Source organism: Anopheles coluzzii, chromosome 2 (genome assembly GCF_943734685.1).
Source record: "Anopheles coluzzii chromosome 2, AcolN3, whole genome shotgun sequence".
NCBI classification, from domain to species: Eukaryota; Metazoa; Arthropoda; class Insecta; order Diptera; family Culicidae; genus Anopheles; species Anopheles coluzzii.
In genome coordinates, this window is record NC_064670.1 from 4690708 (window position 1) to 4709465 (window position 18758).

The following is an 18758-nucleotide window of genomic DNA, read 5'->3' on the forward strand; positions in this document are numbered from 1 at the left end:
AAAATCAATAGCAACAGCTGCACAAACGAGAGAAGAAGAAAAAAAGTACAACGCCACAAGAAACAGGTTGCAGCATCCCTGCGAGCGCGCGCAAACATATGATTGCGTACGGCTGGTGTGCGCGAGAGGGAACCGCACGCACCAGTGAGCGCGATGCTGCTGCTTCTTTTTATTCTTCTTCGTCGCCGGTGGCAGAGCGATTCGAGCGATTTGAATGAAGTGGGAAGGCCAGTTACGGCGTGGAAGCTTTAAACCTGTTTCTCCGCCTGATTCGTTCGCCGCACATATGCGAATGCGTGCCGCTCACAGTTTCCTAGGTCAAGAGAAGACGACAACGATGATGATGATGATGATGATGATGATGATGACACAGAGAGACTCAGTAGTAACAGCTGCGAGGGTAGAGCGGCGTTGCTGGGGCTGCTACTGCAGCAACTGCTACTGCGATCACCCACAATCGCCCCAATCCTCTACTTTGAATGAGTGTGACAGTCGGTCACTGCGAGAAATGCACACAGAAGGCGGTCGCGGGACTCTTTCTTATAACAATCACTGCTGCCGACACCGACTTTGACTCTTCTTCGCATCATCATGGTTCTGTTTTCTATGTTCTTGTTTTACACATCGCTTACACCATCTCCCACCATGAGCTCATCGCACAGCTGTGTGGGGCCCGGATTGAATGCGCTTTACAACGTGTGTCTGGGGAAGGTTCGCTCGGTGGGAAGGGATCGCGCGTTCGTCGTTCGTTGTTTTATGAGGGCTCAACCACAGAAGCGTCAAATAGAGAGCGAAAGAGAGAGAGAGAGAGAGAGTGTGTGTGCCGTAGTGGTGGTACACACTTATCGGGGTCTGGGCAATGTCAAGAGCGGTCGCGGCCAGTGGATTACGTCATTCTAAGAATAATTTTGCATCGCAGCCCATGGTTCGGGACGCAAACTTGGCAGAATTTAAGGGACTCTCCTGGGGGTAGGGTCTTGGTTTTCACACACACGGAACACACAAAATGCATCAAAATTTTCTTCAGTTCAAGAAGAGTGATCTCACCCCTACGCGTGAGTCAAACGATGGATCGATCGCGCCTTAAAGGAATTGAGTGCAGATTGGTTGTGTCTTTTACAAGCAAGAACGGATGATGATGTAATGCAACGTAGCGGCTCAGAGAGCCTTCTCTCATCCAGAAGATGTAATCATTGTTTTATTAGAGGAGCATTCTTAAGTAAGCAATTCCTTATTGGAAAAGTTTTTTATAACATCAAATAGTATAAATTCTTCCAACAAACTCACCGTTGAAAAGTAGGGTCAGGTCAAGATTAGATTCGAACTCATCCCTCACCCCTGCGACATCAAAGACCGGACGCTTAACCACAGCACCGTGGGCGCTACAACCAGTTGCGACGCTAAATTGTGATCCAATTCATAGCCGAATTCGTCGAATATCGAATAAACCGATCGTTCTGTTCTACGACTGTCGTAAATTGCTTTCCTGAGCAGTTTAGCCAACACAAATGCAAACACAAATGCTTCAAATGCTGCTTAGAGCAGCTGCTGCGCATTCCGTTGATGAGCTATACGGCAATTAAATCAACAAACAAACAACGTTCAGTTGTACGTGCAGTTGTTACAACAAGGATTAAAAGAATGCAGCCGCAGAATTAAAACAAATGAATGCATGCATCTTCCGTTTTTTATTCAACGTCTTGAACGGCTCCCTTACAGACGGAAGTCTAGCATCTTACAAAGGCACGAAACGGGCACACACCATTACATCATGAACTATTTAAACTAAATTATCTTCCCGTCATTCTCCATCATAATAAGCTCACTCGTGACAGGAGCGAAGAAACCCACCTACTCTGTGTGGGGCTGTGTATTTGCGCGTGTGTGTGTGTGTATATATTGCCCGCAAATAGCAAACAGTAATCGCAATGATAAAGTGTCTCGCTCACCATCAACCGACGAGGTACAACCACCTCCGGCCAACCTCCTCCCGGTGGCCGGTGGTCTTTCCTCAGCCCGTGTGTGGTGGCGTGTTGTGTTGTCACGTTATGGGGAAGTTTCGTGTGCCGTGACCAGTGGCTTAAAAACCGCTTACTAACTGTGTCTAGCAAGCACCCTCCACTCCACCTACTTCCCCCTTTCAACCGGAGAGGGGGTATACGTTCGCCACTATCGTTATCGATCCAATAATGAGCAGTTTGTGATGGTCAAGCGTACGTAACGCCACCGTCCAAAAGGGTATACCTTATACTCTGGCAGCCCACTTGAAAGTAAAAAAACGACGTAATGGAGGACGACAAAATTAGAACACAGCAAGTAAGAAAATATGCAACAAGCAAGGCCGAGGAGGTAAGGCAATTGCATGTCTGGGGCGGGAAAAAGCGTCCCAAATAATCACGATATGTGGTTTACAATCGCATCATGGACATAAAAATCGGCACCAAGTGTCAACCTTCTTTATACGGTTAATTCTTCTACCACTAATGCAGCTCCACAACACCCAAACACACACACACACTTTGTGTGTATCTTTGTTCTGTGACAAGCAGAAACGCATTGCATGCCACTAATTGCAGCCACGTCCTTTCGGTGTGCAGCTTTATAGCTCTTTCTTGTTGCCGGTAGATTGTGGCCGACGTTTCATAACCGGAAGGTTTCCTTCTCCTGCCAAACACTACAAGGCGGCAATGCACACACACCCAGACAGGTCATCGATCACAGCCAACCTTCGGGGAAGGGACTTTAGCTTGCCGTACAAAGTTCGGCGTTCGGCTTTGTTTCTGTGCGGGAGACATTTTCGATAGTTGATGGTTGATGATTTTTTGCTTCGTCTACCCTGTAGTGGGGTTTCCAAGGCTGGTTTAGGGTTGCATTTTTGCATGTCATTCAACTATGATGGATAAAGAGGGAAAATAAAAATAATAAAAAGTATTTTGTTCTTGAACAACACTCACTGCACAGCAGAATGATTCCGATCTGGCATTGGTTTCAAGGTTTTGACCAATCGGTGGTTGCGGTTAACTTTTGCTGCCCTTTTTACTTTGGTTCCGGATCCATTACCTTACCACCGGCACGAGTTTGGGTGGATTAAATTTCCAACTTATTTAGCATTTTGACATTTTAAAGCGCGTGTAGGAAAATGTGATGTCAGTTCGTTTGTTGCAATCGATTATTCCGAATATCAATCTCAGGGGCTCACAACCCATTTTCAATACAATCGTGTACAAATGTTGTGCAATGTTTTCTTGGTTGTGGCTTTACAAAAGTCTCTATTTGGAACATTGCTAAACGATATAGCTGAAGATATTGCAAATGACACAAATGAGTTTAAACAGTGAAGCGAATTCACTGCTACGCATTTTGTCTCTTCTTTCCTCAAATCAAACGTGTTTCTACTACTAACTGCGTCTTTTTGAAAGGAATTTCATCGTCAGCACATTCTTGTACCCTCCGTTTAAATGCATTTTATTGACGCCAGTGCGCACACCATCCGCCACATGCGGAATGCAACATTTGCTCGTGCCACGTGCTACCACCTCCTGCACCAAAAGAACCAAACGACGTAAAAATGAAAATAAAATAAAAACGCGAAAAAACCCATAATGCACCATTTTGGCCTTCCCGAAAATGGTTCGATATGCAAACAAAACCAAGAACACACCATGGAGCTGCTGCTAGCGTACTGGCTGCGGGACCAACGCGAAACAGTACGCCACCACCAACAGAGGGCAAGCACCTTGCGTGCGCAAACAACAATAACAAAAACACACGCGCGCGCAAATACGCACACACACACGGGCTCTCTCACTCACTCTTTCTTTCGCTCTTTCTTTCCTACTGGAATTGAGGCAGGCTGTGCGTAGAACATGACACGTAGGATGTAATACGCGAGTCCAGTGCCGCGTACTACGGAGCGTAAACCGTACTGAGCAGGCGTTTTTGTTGAATGAAGCAAGGATGACGCAGGGCATTGGGCCCAAGGACACCGATAGTTTGAGGGGAAGGGCTTTTTGTTTTTGTTTTGTACGGCGCTCCTTTTCATTCCGGTGGCAGGGATGTTATCCTTTTCTCTCTACAGCCACACGCACACACGCACATACGCACAGGCCTTTCCCTCACGGGTTGCTGTGATGTTATGCATTTCCTCACGCTCTTCATCTTTTTTTTCATCTCACGAGCACCGTGTTGCCTTTTCCTTTCACTCTCTTTCTCTCTCTCTTTCTCTCTACCCATTTAACCGCATGGGATTAACAACATCCTAATGAATTTTGAATTATATTTTCGCTTTCAGCTTCAATTCATTAAAGTCTCGAATGAACGTCAATTACTACGGATTAACTACACCTGGACTATTTGGAGTGAATGTGATGGAATGTGAATGTAGCTTTTACTTTTCTTGATTGTTATTTGCTCCCTTGTATTGCACAAATCGATTCTACTATCAATATTCTACTTCAAAAAGAAGCCCTTCACGTCACAAATATCGTCTAGAAACATCACATGGTGGCCCACAATGCCTTCAAATTATAGATTTTTGAAATACTGCCCAAATACTGCAAACTCACGTGTCAGCGAATGGCAATTTGCGGTAATTTAGTGCTGTACAGAGCCGCAAACTCGACTTGTTGAAAACGTCTAGACTCAGTAAAATAAAAATAAACTAAAAAGTCTAGACTCTAAACCTGTCTTGTCTAAAAAGTCAGTGTAGATAACACCATTGAAGTTATGCTGCAATTGCGGTCGGTTTGGGCAAATCTTCACAAAAAAGGCATAGGAACCCAGCACTAATCGAGTGAAAGCCTCATCGAAGTTAAATAAACAATAACCTAGCTAAAGAAAACTCTTTATCTCAGCGTTACCTGCACCGAACACGAAGGACGGGAAACGGACCCTTACACCAAAACAGGTCACAAACCTTTTGGGCCACACTGGGAACGGAATATTTATGGTTCTTCGTGTTTGTGGTACAACAAAACAAGGGATGGTGTCGACAAAACATTGTGCTTGAGTCCATTAAAACCCTTTGACCCGCTCTAGAGAGTTCATGCCACCCCCCGTTGCTTTCAAGGTCGCTAACAATGTGAAAAGGATCAAGCAGCTGGTTGTTTCCATGCGTTCCCGTCTTCGCTTCTTCTCTGGGTAGCCTCATTATCTTAATCGATTTACGATACACTTGGTCGTTTTTATCGAGTTTGTATCAAGTATTTGCCATTATCTTTGTGAAACGCTCATCACGATACGATAGCATTGCAGTGCCAAAAAAAGAAGAAAATGATCATTACAAAGGCTTTACATTACTCGCAAATCTAGGTGCAGGTAGTCGAGATCAGAAAGTAATCGATGTGCAAGATTCTGGCGTAATTTAGTAATCAGAGCTTTAGAACCGTTTTAGAAAAGAAGTTGAACGAAAGCGAACCCACGTCACGATTGTCCTACTTCCCCGGGAGCAAGTGTCAACCGCAACCGTAAAACAGCCACGATCAGCGTCCACCCCCCCTCCGATTAATCGATTAACTGTGTGCAATCGTGCTGAAATGATGGAAGTATCGCGCGCGTGTCACTCACTCATCGGTCACCCTTTTCTTTTTGTCGGTCAATTAAATCGACAGGTTAGTTAGAAGAGTGTATGTAGGTGTGTGTGCTTCATCCTACACGCACAAAAACGCCACACACACACAACAGCAGAACCAGATCGCCATCGACACGCGTGTGTCCGCTTGCGTTGTTCTCTATCTCTGTGTGCCCCGAACTGTGGTCATTATCTGGCCGCGTACTCACGAACGAACGAACGACCGAACCGCCGCTCTAGCCCCTGCGTTCGTGCACGTGCGCTCACTACCGGGACATTACAGTAGCAGCGCAGCATTCCTCTATTCTGCCTGTGTGTAGGTAGGTTGCTGCTGGTAATTTTCCTCTCGCGCCACTCACTGCTGGTGTCAGTCGGGAGTGATTAGCCGATGATGACTTTTTGACACGGCGTGGTGTGTGTTGTGATTCGGATGTGAAATTCTTCTTTTGCAAAGGACGCCAGACTTACTGGCTAGAACGTACTTCTAGGACGAATGTTTAGGGGATGGACCTAAAAACATCGACACATCACAGCTGTCTTTTTTCACTGCTCACCACTCATCGATTCACAGTTCACTCGTGTCATCTTGTCGCGGTATCACACACAGCTCCCCCGTCTCGCGGGTGCCACACACTCATCTCCCATCTAATCATAAATTCATCACAGTAGCCCTTGCCCTGCCACCGCACAAACACACGTGCTGATAGTGGTGGTGGTAGTAGTTGTTGCCACACCAACGCGATTTCCTTTCTTCTCTACTCACTCGCTGCCTTCCCTCTTCTGCGCACACCGGACCAGTGCGCGCTCGAGAAGCTGACCGTACTGCACTGTACCTTATTTTTTCTTCTGTTTGTGTGTGTGTGTGCACATGTGTGATTAAATGCAGCTGCAGCTTTGCCGCTGCATCCGTATGCCGTGCAGAAAAGAGAGCGACGAACGCACTACCACACTAGCTCTCCCCCACCCCCGGCGGCAGGGGGTTCGACGCTGCACGAACAAAACGAACGAAGAACAGGGCGTACGGGCGAGCGCGCGAACACGCGAACTGCAATTGCAACCGATTATATCACACTTTGTTTCACATTCGCCAGCCAGCAAAGCCAACCACCCAACAAACACAGTAAGCTCTCTAGGCTCGCGCGGTGTGCTGTGCGCTTCGGGGCTGTTTTGCGTATGAGTGTACTGACGAAACCCCACAGACCTTCAGGGAGAGACCCCGAGTGCCGGCCAGATTGTTACAGGCCAGGCCCATTATCGTGGGCGTTTGGGAGGCAAACTGACACAAGAATCGAAAACACACACACACACAATGGGGGTAAGCAGCTAACCCTGCCCCTAATCTACCTTGAGTGTCGGTCGACCTTAAGTGACAATATGGTCTTTTGGTCACCTTCTGAACGCACTAGATCGAACCCAATCCCGCGATCTTCGATTTAGAACCAACTCTCGGACACTTTGTCGGCGCGAATAGACAAGAGAGAGAGAGAGAGAGACGTCTCACCGTCGGTTGAGTTGATGACGATCGATGCTCGTCTCCCGTTGTAACCAAAGGGCCAGCGGAGGGTGAAAGATGGCAGTGAAAGGTTATGTGTGTGAGCGGTGTTCCTGGTGTGCTCCTTGCTGGACTTTGGAACTGATTGGCATTGGTGCATTGGTTGGTTGGACCTCCCCCACCAGGACGTCGGATTTCAAATTACGCCAGACAAAATGACCGTTTCGGAATGTGCGATTGGCCCGGCCGAGGATGTCCTCTGCCGCCTCTAACCCTACCACACCTACCCTCTTCTGGTTTTTGATCGAGCTGCACACATACATACACACGCACGAATCGATCACAACAACAAAAGACGCGAGAAAAGATTGCGCAAATGGAAAACAAAAGCAGAACCAGGCACGCCGAAGAAGGATGATGTCGCGATACACCGTGCACCCTGCGCGAGAGATGCACTGAAACTGCAGCTGCACACAGCGCCGTGGTGCATGGTATGTATGGCCGACACGACAACCCTCCCCATATCTCTTTCTCAATTTTTGCAACAACAACAAAAAAACAAGAGAGATAGCGAGAGAGAGGGGAGAGAGCGTACAGAGAGAGAGGAAAAAATTAAATCACCCAAGTGCAATCGCGTGTTTGTGTGGGTGTGAGTGTGTGTTTGTGTGTAGTTTCCGCGGAAGTGCATCAGACTCTCTTTTGCACATGATGCACATGCACCAGTTGTGGTGGCTGGTTGGGTGTGTGGGTGGGTGTAGTTGTCTCGTTTGAGGGAAAGAGAATGGCCCTTCTTTTTTGTGTGTGCCGCTGGTGTGAGAGGCAATAAATGAGGTGTGTTTTTGTTTTTAACGCAAATATTATGAGCAAGAAGAGGGATTATGAGAGAGAGAGAGAGCGAGAGGGAGCACCAAAGCAAGAGAGTGAGAGTATGATAAAGATTGCAGGGAATTGCACACAGCCGTCCAATGCCGTCGGCCGTGCTGTATGGGAAAATGTTTGCTTCTCTTGCATCTTCCCTCCCACATTCCATTCTAATCGTTTGTGTAAAAAAAAACAGCAAGAAGCAGTTCTCGCGTTCCAGGAGAGAGAAAGAGAGAGTGAAAGAAGCGGTGGTAATCTCCTTTCCTTTGGGGAAGGCAAACAAACACGCAACCCGTAATCAGCCGACTTCGATTGACACTCCAAACGCCAACTGCTTCCAATCACTGACGGATGCATACTGCACGTACAGAGAAGTGTACATATGCACATGTGAGGTGGTACAGATTAGTGATGGGTAAATTCAACAAAAATCCGGAATCGCTTCCGGATGACTCCGCCAAAATTGGAAGCGATTCCGGAAGGTAGGTGCGAAACTCCGACCTCGGAGCCGTCCGGAGCCGTTCGGAGCCGTCCGGAGCCGCTAGTCGGCAGCCGGAGCCGGTCGGAGCCGTCGGAGCCGTCGGAGCCGTCGGAGCCGTCCGGAGCCGTCGGAGCCGTCCGGAGCCGTCGGAGCCGTCCGGAGCCGTCCGGAGCCGTCCGGAGCCGCTAGTCGGCAGCCGGAGCCGTCCGGAGCCGTCGGAGCCGTTGGAGCCGTTGGAACCGTTGGAGCCGTTGGAGCCGTCGGAGCCGTCCGGAGCCAGCCGGAGCCGTCCGGAACCGGCGGAGCCGTCGGAGCCGTTGGAGCCGGTTGGAGCCGTCCCGAGCCGTCGGAGTAGTTGTAATAGTTGTAATAGTCGGAAGCATTCTGAAGCGCATTAATTTCCCGATATTAGTGATAATTTTATTGTAAAAAACAGCTAACGAGTAAAAAAAAGTCTTCTTCATTTATTGATATGAAGTTTTTTTGTGTGTTTTTTTTTCAAAAATAAAGCCAAAAATAATTGTTTGCTCCGTATATATACATAGGAAAAAAAATGAATCAAATTAGGAGGTCAAGGAGCAATAGAACTATGACGGGAGGTGGGTTTGATAAAATACGAACGAGGCAGATGAGTGTAATTATGGCAGTTTTGCACGGTTGTTTACATTGACTAACGTGTATGGTTTAGGCCGCACTTGTTTTTTACCGAATAACATGATGGCACATGGACAAGACAAAGAATATAACTATCAATCATCCGTCCATCTTTTATGAAAATAAAAATAATAGTTTGATTCATAGTTTTTCCCTATATATACGGAGCAAACAATTGTTTTTGACTTTATTGTTTAAAAAAAATACAAAAAAAAACTTCAGAGCAATAAATGAAGAAGACTATTTTTGTACTCGTAAGTTGTTTTTTTTTAAATGAAATCATCGCTGAAATCGGGAAATTAATGCGCTTCAGAAGACTTCCGACTATTATAACGACTCCGACGGCTCGAACTGGCTCTGTCGGCTTCGACGGCCCCGACGGTCCCAACGTTTCCAACCGGTTCTGTTGGCTCCAACGACTACGACGGCTCCGTTGGCTCCAACGACTACGACGGTTCCGACCGGCTCCGGACGGCTCCGTCGGCTCCGTCGGCTCCAACTGCTACGACGGCTCCGACCGGCTCCAGCTGCCGACTAGCGGCTCCGACGGCTCCAACGGCTCCGACGGCTCCGGACGGCTCCGACGGCTCCAACGATTCCGGACAGCTCCAACGACTCCAACGGCTCCAACGGCCCCGACGGCTCCGGACGGCTCCGACGGCTCCGGACGGCTCCGACGGCTCCGGACGGCTCCGACGGCTCCGACGGCTCCGACGGCTCCAACGATTCCGGACAGCTCCAACGACTCCAACGGCTCCAACGGCCCCGACGGCTCCGGACGGCTCCGACGGTCCCGACGTCTCCAGCTGCCGACTAGCGGCTCCGGACGGCTCCGGACGGCTCCGACGGCTCCGGACGGCTCCGGACGGCTCCGACGGCTCCGACGGCTCCGACGGCTCCGGCTGCCGACTAGCGGCTCCGGACGGCTCCGGACGGCTCCGGACGGCTCCGGACGGCTCCGACGGCTCCGGACGGCTCCGACGGCTCCGGACAGCTCCGACGGCTCCGACGGCTCCGGACGGCTCCGACGGCTCCGACGGCTCCGGACGGCTCCGACGGCTCCGACGGCTCCGGACGGCTCCGGACGGCTCCGACGGCTCCGACGGCTCCGGGCGGAATCGACGGTTTTAATTTTTCGGAATCGGAGCCGGAGTAGCAATGCTCGGAAGCGATTCCGAGCCGTGGGTGCGATTCCGGCTACCCATCACTAGTACAGATATGGATTATTCTTGGGTGCAAGCGTGTGAGTGTGTGGTTCGTTCCTTGCGTTGGAAAAATAGTTCGCTTCATGATGCAATTTACAAACAAAGATAAAAAAAACGGTAATTTGTCTTCTAATCACATCAGTGTTTGCACCATGTGGGATAAAAGGGACAAAACTCACTAACACACACACGCAGTACAGACACTAGCGAGTCTTCTAGAAGCAATGCTTGTTAGTGGCAGACCAGACTGGCCAGACACTATCATTAGCTGGAGCACACCATGCTTAATCTGGCCAAACGGCGAATTAGCAGCAACTCCCGCCACCGCCACTCGTAATCGTTTAGACCCAAACGGACAGACAACGCGCGGGCTCGATATTTAGAAAGTTTAGCCGCCAGCGTGTTTCGGGAAATTCCAGCCCCGTGTGCCAATCAGCTGCTGCTGCTGCTGCAAAACAGGTTTGCATACACACTTACGAACAAAAAGGGCACACGGACACACCCGCCCACACCACCCCACCCTAATGGGGGGGGAGGAGGCGGAGGGTGAATGTCGCCTTTGTCCTCGAACGTACGGAGTAGCAGCCCCCTCTGCCTTTGTAGTAGTTTTTTTGTTGCTTCCCTTCCCTTCCTTCAATTTGCAAACCACTTGCGAAACGATTGAAGAAATAAAAAGGTCACTCTTTTGAAAATGGAATATCTAGTTTGAACTACACATCACCACAATAAGCAACTGCCGCTCAACAGCGCCTGTTTCCATTTTCCCTGCGGGGTGTAAAACTCCGAAATTCGCGACGCTCGCTGCGTGCGTATACGCAGCTACACACGCGTGTGTAGATGGGGCTTGTCCACAACACGGCCAGCCATTCTCTCCTATCCGTTTGGGTCCGATCATGCCACCTCCAGCGAGTGTTGCGATGTTACGTGCGTAGCAGTGCGTGTGCGTGTACGGCGGGCTCAATGGTGTCGCGTACATGCGCTGGCCTCGGTGCGTGTGTGTGCGAAATGTGCCATCAAAGCAGGCAGGCAGGGGCGCAACAAACGACTGTGTCTTTCTCTTCGCCGCTGGGCGCTTCTTCTTCGCCCTTTTCTCCGCACGGCCAAACGGAGACAACACACACGCACACGTTTTCGGAGCCTTTTCTCCCCCTCCGCCTCTGGTACATCCGGGGTCGCGAACGGAAGTCGGCCTATGACCTAGGAGCTACACGTTTTTACAGACTGGCTGGCTGGCTGGCTGGCTGGCGGGGTTGGAGATTGTTTCGCCGTCGTCACTGGATGATATCATCGTGCGGGAAACGGGTTCTCACCGACTGGCTTTTCTTTTCACTCCGCTCTCGCTAGAACGAACCTTGTGCGGTCATGTGCACACCACCACTGAACTACACTACTACACCGTGCACACTACCATCGTCGAAAGAAAGAAAAGGGCACCACCGCCGCCGCCGATAGTTATGTGACAGGGAAAAATTTCCACCACCGACTGGCCAAGGGGGCTACAGCACACCAGCTCACACACAGAAACACACATACATACACACACACGGGGACAGCCTAGCATGTGGAGTACGCTTATTCTCCGGCAGGGACACAATGTTGCCACCCTTGGAACACTCGAAAGAACAACGCACGGGGGGGCCCATTCGATAGGTTGATCAGAGTGGGGAAAGGGCGGCAAAAAAAACTATTCCACACACACACAAACGCGCGCGCGGACCGAGCACGCACTTTGTACCGGACCGCGAGGAGCCCGTTCCCTTTTTTCCACCTTTTCGCCCTACCACCGTACACCCTTCTCCCCGCCACTGCTCAACACACATGTACCAGATCAGCAGCACACACCACACTACCCCAGAAGGGAAAACCTGCTGCTGCCCAGTTTTACTTCGTTTCTGCACCGGGCATACGTGTTACGGCGCGGATAACCACATTCTCCACACTAGCTCAGTAAAGGGCCACACTTTCTGCTCGACCGTATTTACCTTTGGTCACTTTTGAATCACACTTAATCTAACTATTATTGCTCCTGCTTCGGTACGGTTCTGTGTTTAACATCCATTTTTTCACTATCTTCGTTTTGCTTTTCTTCTCGCTCGGGAGAGATTTAACGAAAACGTCACGACATGCAGCCGCGGATTTAACGAAGCTGAACGTCAGCCTGCGTTTATACGCTGGTCGGATTGAGCACGGATCGAGCGCCGACCGGGCGGAGATTGCGATCCAAAATTCGAAAAATGCTAATTTCTTCCAGCTCGATCGTGGAAGATCTCTACAGAACAGGAGAAATGTGTCTAGTTTTAGTTTGAATAAGGGGCCATTTATTTGTATGCTTTAAATAGTAAAAAATGCGTCGTTATTAGATAGTCTTCCCGCAGGAAGAGTCCGTTGAGATTATCACAAAGAAGGAATAGGATCCGCTCCATTCAGTTAGCATCGGCAGCGCACCGGAAGCCCAGATTGCCCGCCGAACTGTCCTCGGTGTTCTGCGATCGAGCCGCACAGCGATAGCGATAGCAGTACGATTCGTGACACAGGTATGAGCCACCCTTTTTCACCCGATTCGGTGGATCGCTGCCCGGCTTGCGCTCGATGGCCGCATCCTTCGCGTCCCAAAGATCCGCCGTCCACTCCCACACGTTGCCAACGATGTTGTACAGCTCGAACGGGTTCTGGCGGAAGGACGTCACCGGGCAGGTGGTCTCGTAGCCATCCTCCTTCAGATTGCTGTCCGGGAACTCGCCCTGCCATATGTTCATCATGTGCTGCTCCTTCGGCATCAGCTTGTTACCCCAGGGGAACAGCTTCTGCTTGCGACCGCCCCGGCAGGCCGCTTCCCATTCCGCTTCCGTCGGCAGGCGCTTCCCTTTCCAGGCGCAGTACGCGACCGCATCGTTCCAGGACACGTGCACCACCGGATGGTCCAATCGGTCGCTTATATCACGTGACACATCACCTTCCGGATGCTGCCAGGAGGCTCCACGTACCTTGTACCACCAGGGCGCCGCCGCCACGCGGAAATCTTCGTACTGCTGGCGCACCGGTTCGCTGAGCAGCTGCTGGAAGACGAAGCTGTCGCCAAACTTTTCCGCCTCCGTGACGTAGCCCGTCTGGTCGACGAATGCCTTGAACTGTGCGTTGGAGACTTCGTACTGGTCGAGGTAAAAGTCGCGGATCGTCGCGGGCCGGGCCGGTGATTCGCGATCCTTGACGAAGATAGGTTCATTTGTGCCGATTACATATTCACCTCCTGGGATAAGGCTCATGTCTTCGAACCGCTTGGAATGTTCCACCAGATCGAGCAAGCTCTCCGGACGACGGTCCGCCCCGTCGGAGTGGGAGTGTTGTGTTGCATCGGCCGGGAAGATGACGCGTTCCTTCGGCTGCTCTTCGCCCTCGGCATTGCGTTTCAGCTTGTTGCATCCACAGTCACCGTTTGCGAGCTTAAACACTAAAATGCAGCTTAAAAATAAGAAAAACAGGCCACACCGATTCGTTTGCTCCATTCTGCCGGGGCGAGAAGAGTGCAGTTTGACAACAAATGCAGCCTGCGATCAGCTGTTTTCTTGCTTTGTTGGCGGCATTGTTGTCAAGATGTCACAATCGTTGTGTTTTTTTGTTTATTAGTCAAAATTATCTATTTTCTTCAAATTGTTCGGTAAATTTAGTTTTTTCTCTAAATTTACCGAACAATGGAAAAAGAAAATCGCAAAATTACAACGAGCCGTTCAACTATTGAATCACTTAATATAAATACGCAACGTTTTTGCAGCGTCCGCGTCAGTATGGCCAGATCTTTTTTGCAGTTTACGGTAGGAGCGTCAACATTTTATCGGCAGTTTTCAGTAGGAATTTCAATTGGTGTTACCAGTCCGTCCAATTTCATCGCATCACATGAATTGCAGACACAGGCCTTAGTTGTCAGTGTTGAATTTCTGGTTCTGGTCTGTAGTGATTTCCATGCATCATATGGAGTTTACTGCATTCAATCATTAGGCAAATGGTTTTATGCCTTTTCGGTGAGTATTATGAAAAAACCTGTGATTTTCGGTAGGTTGAATGAAAAATCAGCTGTTTTAGCATGGTTGGAATCGGTTGGAATACAGATAAAACGGTATTCTGGTCACTCTGGTCCGCGTTGTTGTTTGTTGATGTTTACGAAACAGCAGCAGCAGCATCAGCAGCAGCAGTAGCTGTCAGGCGTCCATTCGAGCGAATGGAAGGAGGACAATTTCTTTTCGGGGCGGCCACTGGAACATGGTAAAAACTCGAATGATTACCAAACATTGTCCAGAGTGTGAGGTGCAGGTGGCGATTGCGTCGAAGAAATGTTCCTGCGGCCACGTGTTCAGCATGCGGCAGTCCAGCGCGGCCGTGTACGAGCCGCCGTCCCGCACCAAAGCGGGCAAGCGTAAGGCGGCCCAAGCAGCGTCCGCCAGCTCGAGCGATGGGCGCAAGGGCTCCGGGCAGGTGCAGCGCCGCCGGACCAGCCGGGTCCGGCGCGAAAAGCCCAACTACTACGACTCCCTGCAGTACGAGAAGAAGAAGAAGAAAACGAAGGTTTGAACCGGGGGAATGTCGGTCCCGAGCGTACTCGCACTAAAATTTGCTCCCTGTTTTGTCTTACAGAAATCCTCAAAATCGTCCCTTTTCAAAGGGAAAGATGCTAAGCAAACGCAACTGATAACGGCCAAGGACACGCAGGCAGCAAGAGCAAACCGGCACGCGAACCGTCGGGCGAAGAAGGAAGAGATCGACGGTGGTGGGGATCTGGCTGCAAAGTACGTAGAGCGAAAACTATGCGAAACTATCGGAACACTCATTTTGATCTTTTTACTTCTTTCCAGACTGCCGCTCGACAAGCAGGAAGTAGCCGCTATAATTTTATCGGAAATTAATCGTAAAATCGGTTCCGTCGTGTGGACGCAACCCTAGCAGACATACACCACGCTGTAAATCCGTCGTTAGATTAAGTCTCACTAAATATAACTCTTTTCCATTGTAAATTAAGGCGTAGTTTGTATCTGTCTGCTTACCGGATTGACACCCACTGGCTGCGTTCGTGGCAGCTGCTTGCGTCCTTGTCCAAACGGTTGCGCCCTGGCTGTCCGTGGTGACTACACCGTACGTCAGCCGTTGCCATGGCGATGATAGGTCTACAACATCAAGAATAACATTTTCCCAGCCCAAACACCTTCGGTTCTCGCTTTGTTGTTCCACTATCCGTGTGTATCTGCCGTCGAGCGAGCTGCTCTGTCCAAGAATATCCCCCAAAAGTGGGTCAGTCGTGTTCCGTCGGGCCATCGAGTACCTCCTCGGTAGTGCAGGAAGCATTGATCCATTGATTGTACGAGCAATGTGCCAGCATACCTTCACCACCGTACTGATAACGTGCAAAGAGCGATAGTGAAAAGCGATTCAGTTCCCGCTGAAAATGGCATCCGAGCTGGATGCGACAGTTTTGAAAAGAACGCAAAGTTCCCTCGGCAAGTTTGTGAAGCGACCCGCACTGACGGAAAAGTTGCTACGAAAACCACCGTTCCGATTTCTTCACGACATCGTGCACGCGGTATGTAAATTTCCACGATCGATATTGCCGGTTGCTGGTGTGTTAGTTCAGTCGTAGTAACCTGCGACGGAATTTCTGTTTTATCCTTACCCCATATTCCCCCCTCCCACATCCGCCGGGGTAACAGATCATTCGAGAGCATGGATCGCTGGACGGGCTGTACACGGCGGACGAACTGAACTCGGACAACATCAAGGATCGGGACTCGAAAATGGCGTTTCTACAGAAGCTCATCGATGTCGTCAGTAAGTATGGAGCGTGAATGGTTCGGCAGGGCGTCGTTGTTTATTTGGCGTCAATCAGCAAAAGGTTTGGGGTTCGCCCTTGTTGACATAGAGACACGCTGTTGGCGTTCGCAACGGATAACGGGCCACAAGATGGGGGACTAGTTTCGGGCGACGAGAGTTTCACAATGCACGTGCTACGCTCGTCCACGTCCAAAAGCCTTTCCATTTCGATGACCTTGCCTAGACCTCAAACCACGATGACCTGTCCGGCCCGTGGTCAGCCGTGGTGGGCGATTATTGATTTTCCATTCGGACTGTTTTTGGCTCTGTAGTTGTGTTTCTGATTCGTCATCCTGCCGGGCTTATCAATATTTAAAATCAAAACTTGTTTTTTTGTTTGCTTAATGTTTTAATGTTTTTGTTTGCTTAATGTTTTTGTATGACTACGGACATGGCAATTCCCAGCGAAAATGGGGACACTTTAGCTTTGAAATTTAAAAATAAATGCACCTCATGGTACATAACGATTTTTTTTCAATCCCCCGTTCAATAGAATTGACAACTGGCCGTGAGCTAAAAGTTCGTCCTTCGAAAATTGTTGCCGGGCTGGAACCGGAACGTACCAACGAACTGCTGCAGGCTCTCGCAAGCATATTGGAGGAAAAACTAAGCACAACCGAAATAGTGCGACACTATTTAGGCGACAATCCAACAACGACCAACGGAGTCAATAGCAATGGCTCTGGCCCGAACGCTGGGCCGGAAACGAATGGCACCAAAGGGGAAACACGCGAGGAAGGTAAAAAATCCAAACAAGAAAGGGTGAAAGAAAAGCCCAAAGAGAATGAAGCAACCGCGGTGGATCCAAGACGAAAGGATAAGAATGGTAAAGTGAAGGAAAAGGAAGTGCTTAAGAATGGCACAACCGTTAAACAGGTGGAAAAGGCAAAAACGAAACAAAATGGTACTAAAGTGCAGCCTAACGATTCCACCAAAAAGAAGAGCGACAAACCGAGCAAAGGAAAGGAGAAAGAGAAAAGCGTTAAACGTATCTCCTCCATCCCGGAGGAACCGCAACCACCGGCTGTGCCGGAAAGGGTGACACCCGCGCGACCGGAACCGACAACGAACGGCACCGAATCGATGGTAAACGGTGGAAATGCCCCGGAAAGCCGGAAGCGAAGAGATTCAATCAAAGAGTTCGGCGAGCCGGTGACACTGTCCGATGCCAATGGTGAGGCATCGGGTGAGGAGGAGCACGAGAAGCGGAGACAGCAGCAGCCCGGCAGCAACAGCAGCAGCCGCCGATCGTCACTGAAAAAGCAAAACAGCTTAACGCCTAGCGAAAACAACGCCCTCTCGGAGATGAACCAGTTTAATGGGCTGCAAAGCTCGCTCAGCAGACAGGACAGCAACGGTGCGCTGGTCGGGCAGGATGCACTGGCCGGGCCGGATGACGTAGCTGCCACCTCGGAGCAACGGATGGCAGAAGTTACGGTAACAGTTGCGGCACCGGTTGAGTCGAAATCGTCCGCAGTGAAACCTCCGATGCATCGCCAGCAGTCGGTCGAGACGGTGATGAGACCACGGACCAGCTTGAGACCACCGAGCGTGCGGCCACCGTCGGCCCGGCCCGGTGCGCCGCGCCGGAAGGAAAAGAACGTCGAGGTCATACTGCAGCCGAACGAGACGCAAAAGCTGGGCGAAATCAACGTAAAGATGGAAGTGTTCAACAGCGAGCTGCTGGACGATGATGGGGAGAACTTGATCGTGATCGAGGATCCGACCACCGTGTCCGATGGGCTCGTGTACGGCAGGGCGGGCGAACCGCCGGGCGGAGCGGCCGACGAGACGGCACTGCTGCAGTCCGCCGAGCAGGAGGAGCAGCAGGGCCATCTGGTGCAGCAGATACTGGAAACGCAGAAGGAGTTCTCCACACACACCGGCACGGACAGCGAGCTGCTAAGGAAGGCGGATATGGTAGTAGCTTGCATGTGCTTTCTCAACGTTTCCTTAGTGCTAACGGGTTAAGTTTGGTTAACCTTCTCCCTTTCTCCAGGAATGGACCGCCGGGCAGCGGCAATCGTCCGCCAGACAGATGGAGTCGCTGCGTGAATCCATCCAGAAGCTGACGCGCTCCGTTAATCCGCTCGGGAAGTTGATGGATTTCATCCAGGAGGACATCGATTCGATGGAGCGTGAGCTGGCCAGCTGGCAACAGATCTACACCCAATCCATGGTGGAGCTCAACAAGGAGCGCAGGTACGTACGTACTCCGTTGATGATTCACGGGTGATGATTGTGGCGTGATCTCCCAATCGTAAATCGAATCGTTTTCGAACGTGCTAATTGCAGTGCCACGGAGAACGCCATCGAACCGCTCAAACAGCAGCTGTCGCAGATCGAAGTCAACATCAAAGAGTACCGCGACATGATCGACACCACGCGGGCCAACATACTGCAGAACGAGGCCAAGATCGAGCGGCTGTACATGACGGAAATTTAGCAAAACGATCGCCCCACCGTCTCCTCCACGATCGTGCGAGGACAGGGATGAGCGATCGTTGTTTTGCAACACGTTTTCACGAATTTTCTTTTTACTGTTCAACTCCACCACCACAAGTGTCCTCTTCTTAACAAATCAAACTGGAAAATTTGGACGAAATACATTAGTGTGTCCAGCACGCCCTTGAACCGAATCTT

The 18758-nt window shown here is 50.3% G+C and overlaps 4 protein-coding genes across 7 annotated transcripts in view; 2 read left to right on the plus strand and 2 right to left on the minus strand.

Annotated features, from left to right (window-relative positions):
* The window catches only part of LOC120952559 (serine-rich adhesin for platelets), a 28005-nt gene extending 15550 nt beyond the window's left edge, over positions 1 to 12455 (minus strand). The window contains exon 1 of one of the 4 annotated variants that reach the window (XM_049607330.1): positions 12245 to 12455. The gene's annotated coding sequence lies outside the window, so the exon portion shown is untranslated. The other 3 variants (XM_049607331.1, XM_040371950.2, XM_049607332.1) reach the window with 3 other exon arrangements.
* A 102-nt stretch (positions 12456 to 12557) lies between these two features.
* Positions 12558 to 13914, minus strand: LOC120952557 (formylglycine-generating enzyme). Its single transcript, XM_040371947.2, has one exon. The coding sequence runs from the start codon at positions 13763 to 13765 to the stop codon at positions 12686 to 12688; it is 1080 nt and encodes a 359-aa protein (XP_040227881.2). The 5' UTR covers positions 13766 to 13914; the 3' UTR covers positions 12558 to 12685.
* A 461-nt stretch (positions 13915 to 14375) lies between these two features.
* Positions 14376 to 15269, plus strand: LOC120947474 (UPF0547 protein C16orf87-like). The gene is made up of 3 exons (XM_040362833.2): positions 14376 to 14819; positions 14889 to 15040; positions 15107 to 15269. The coding sequence occupies exons 1-3, from the start codon at positions 14517 to 14519 to the stop codon at positions 15192 to 15194; spliced, it is 543 nt and encodes a 180-aa protein (XP_040218767.1). The 5' UTR covers positions 14376 to 14516; the 3' UTR covers positions 15195 to 15269.
* Positions 15270 to 15364: 95 nt separating this feature from the next.
* Positions 15365 to 18754, plus strand: LOC120947471 (TRAF3-interacting protein 1). The gene is made up of 5 exons (XM_040362828.2): positions 15365 to 15828; positions 15956 to 16073; positions 16609 to 18035; positions 18115 to 18317; positions 18411 to 18754. Exons 1-5 carry the CDS (start codon positions 15694 to 15696, stop codon positions 18559 to 18561), a joined length of 2034 nt encoding a protein of 677 aa, XP_040218762.2. The 5' UTR covers positions 15365 to 15693; the 3' UTR covers positions 18562 to 18754.
* The last annotated feature ends 4 nt before the right edge of the window (positions 18755 to 18758 follow it).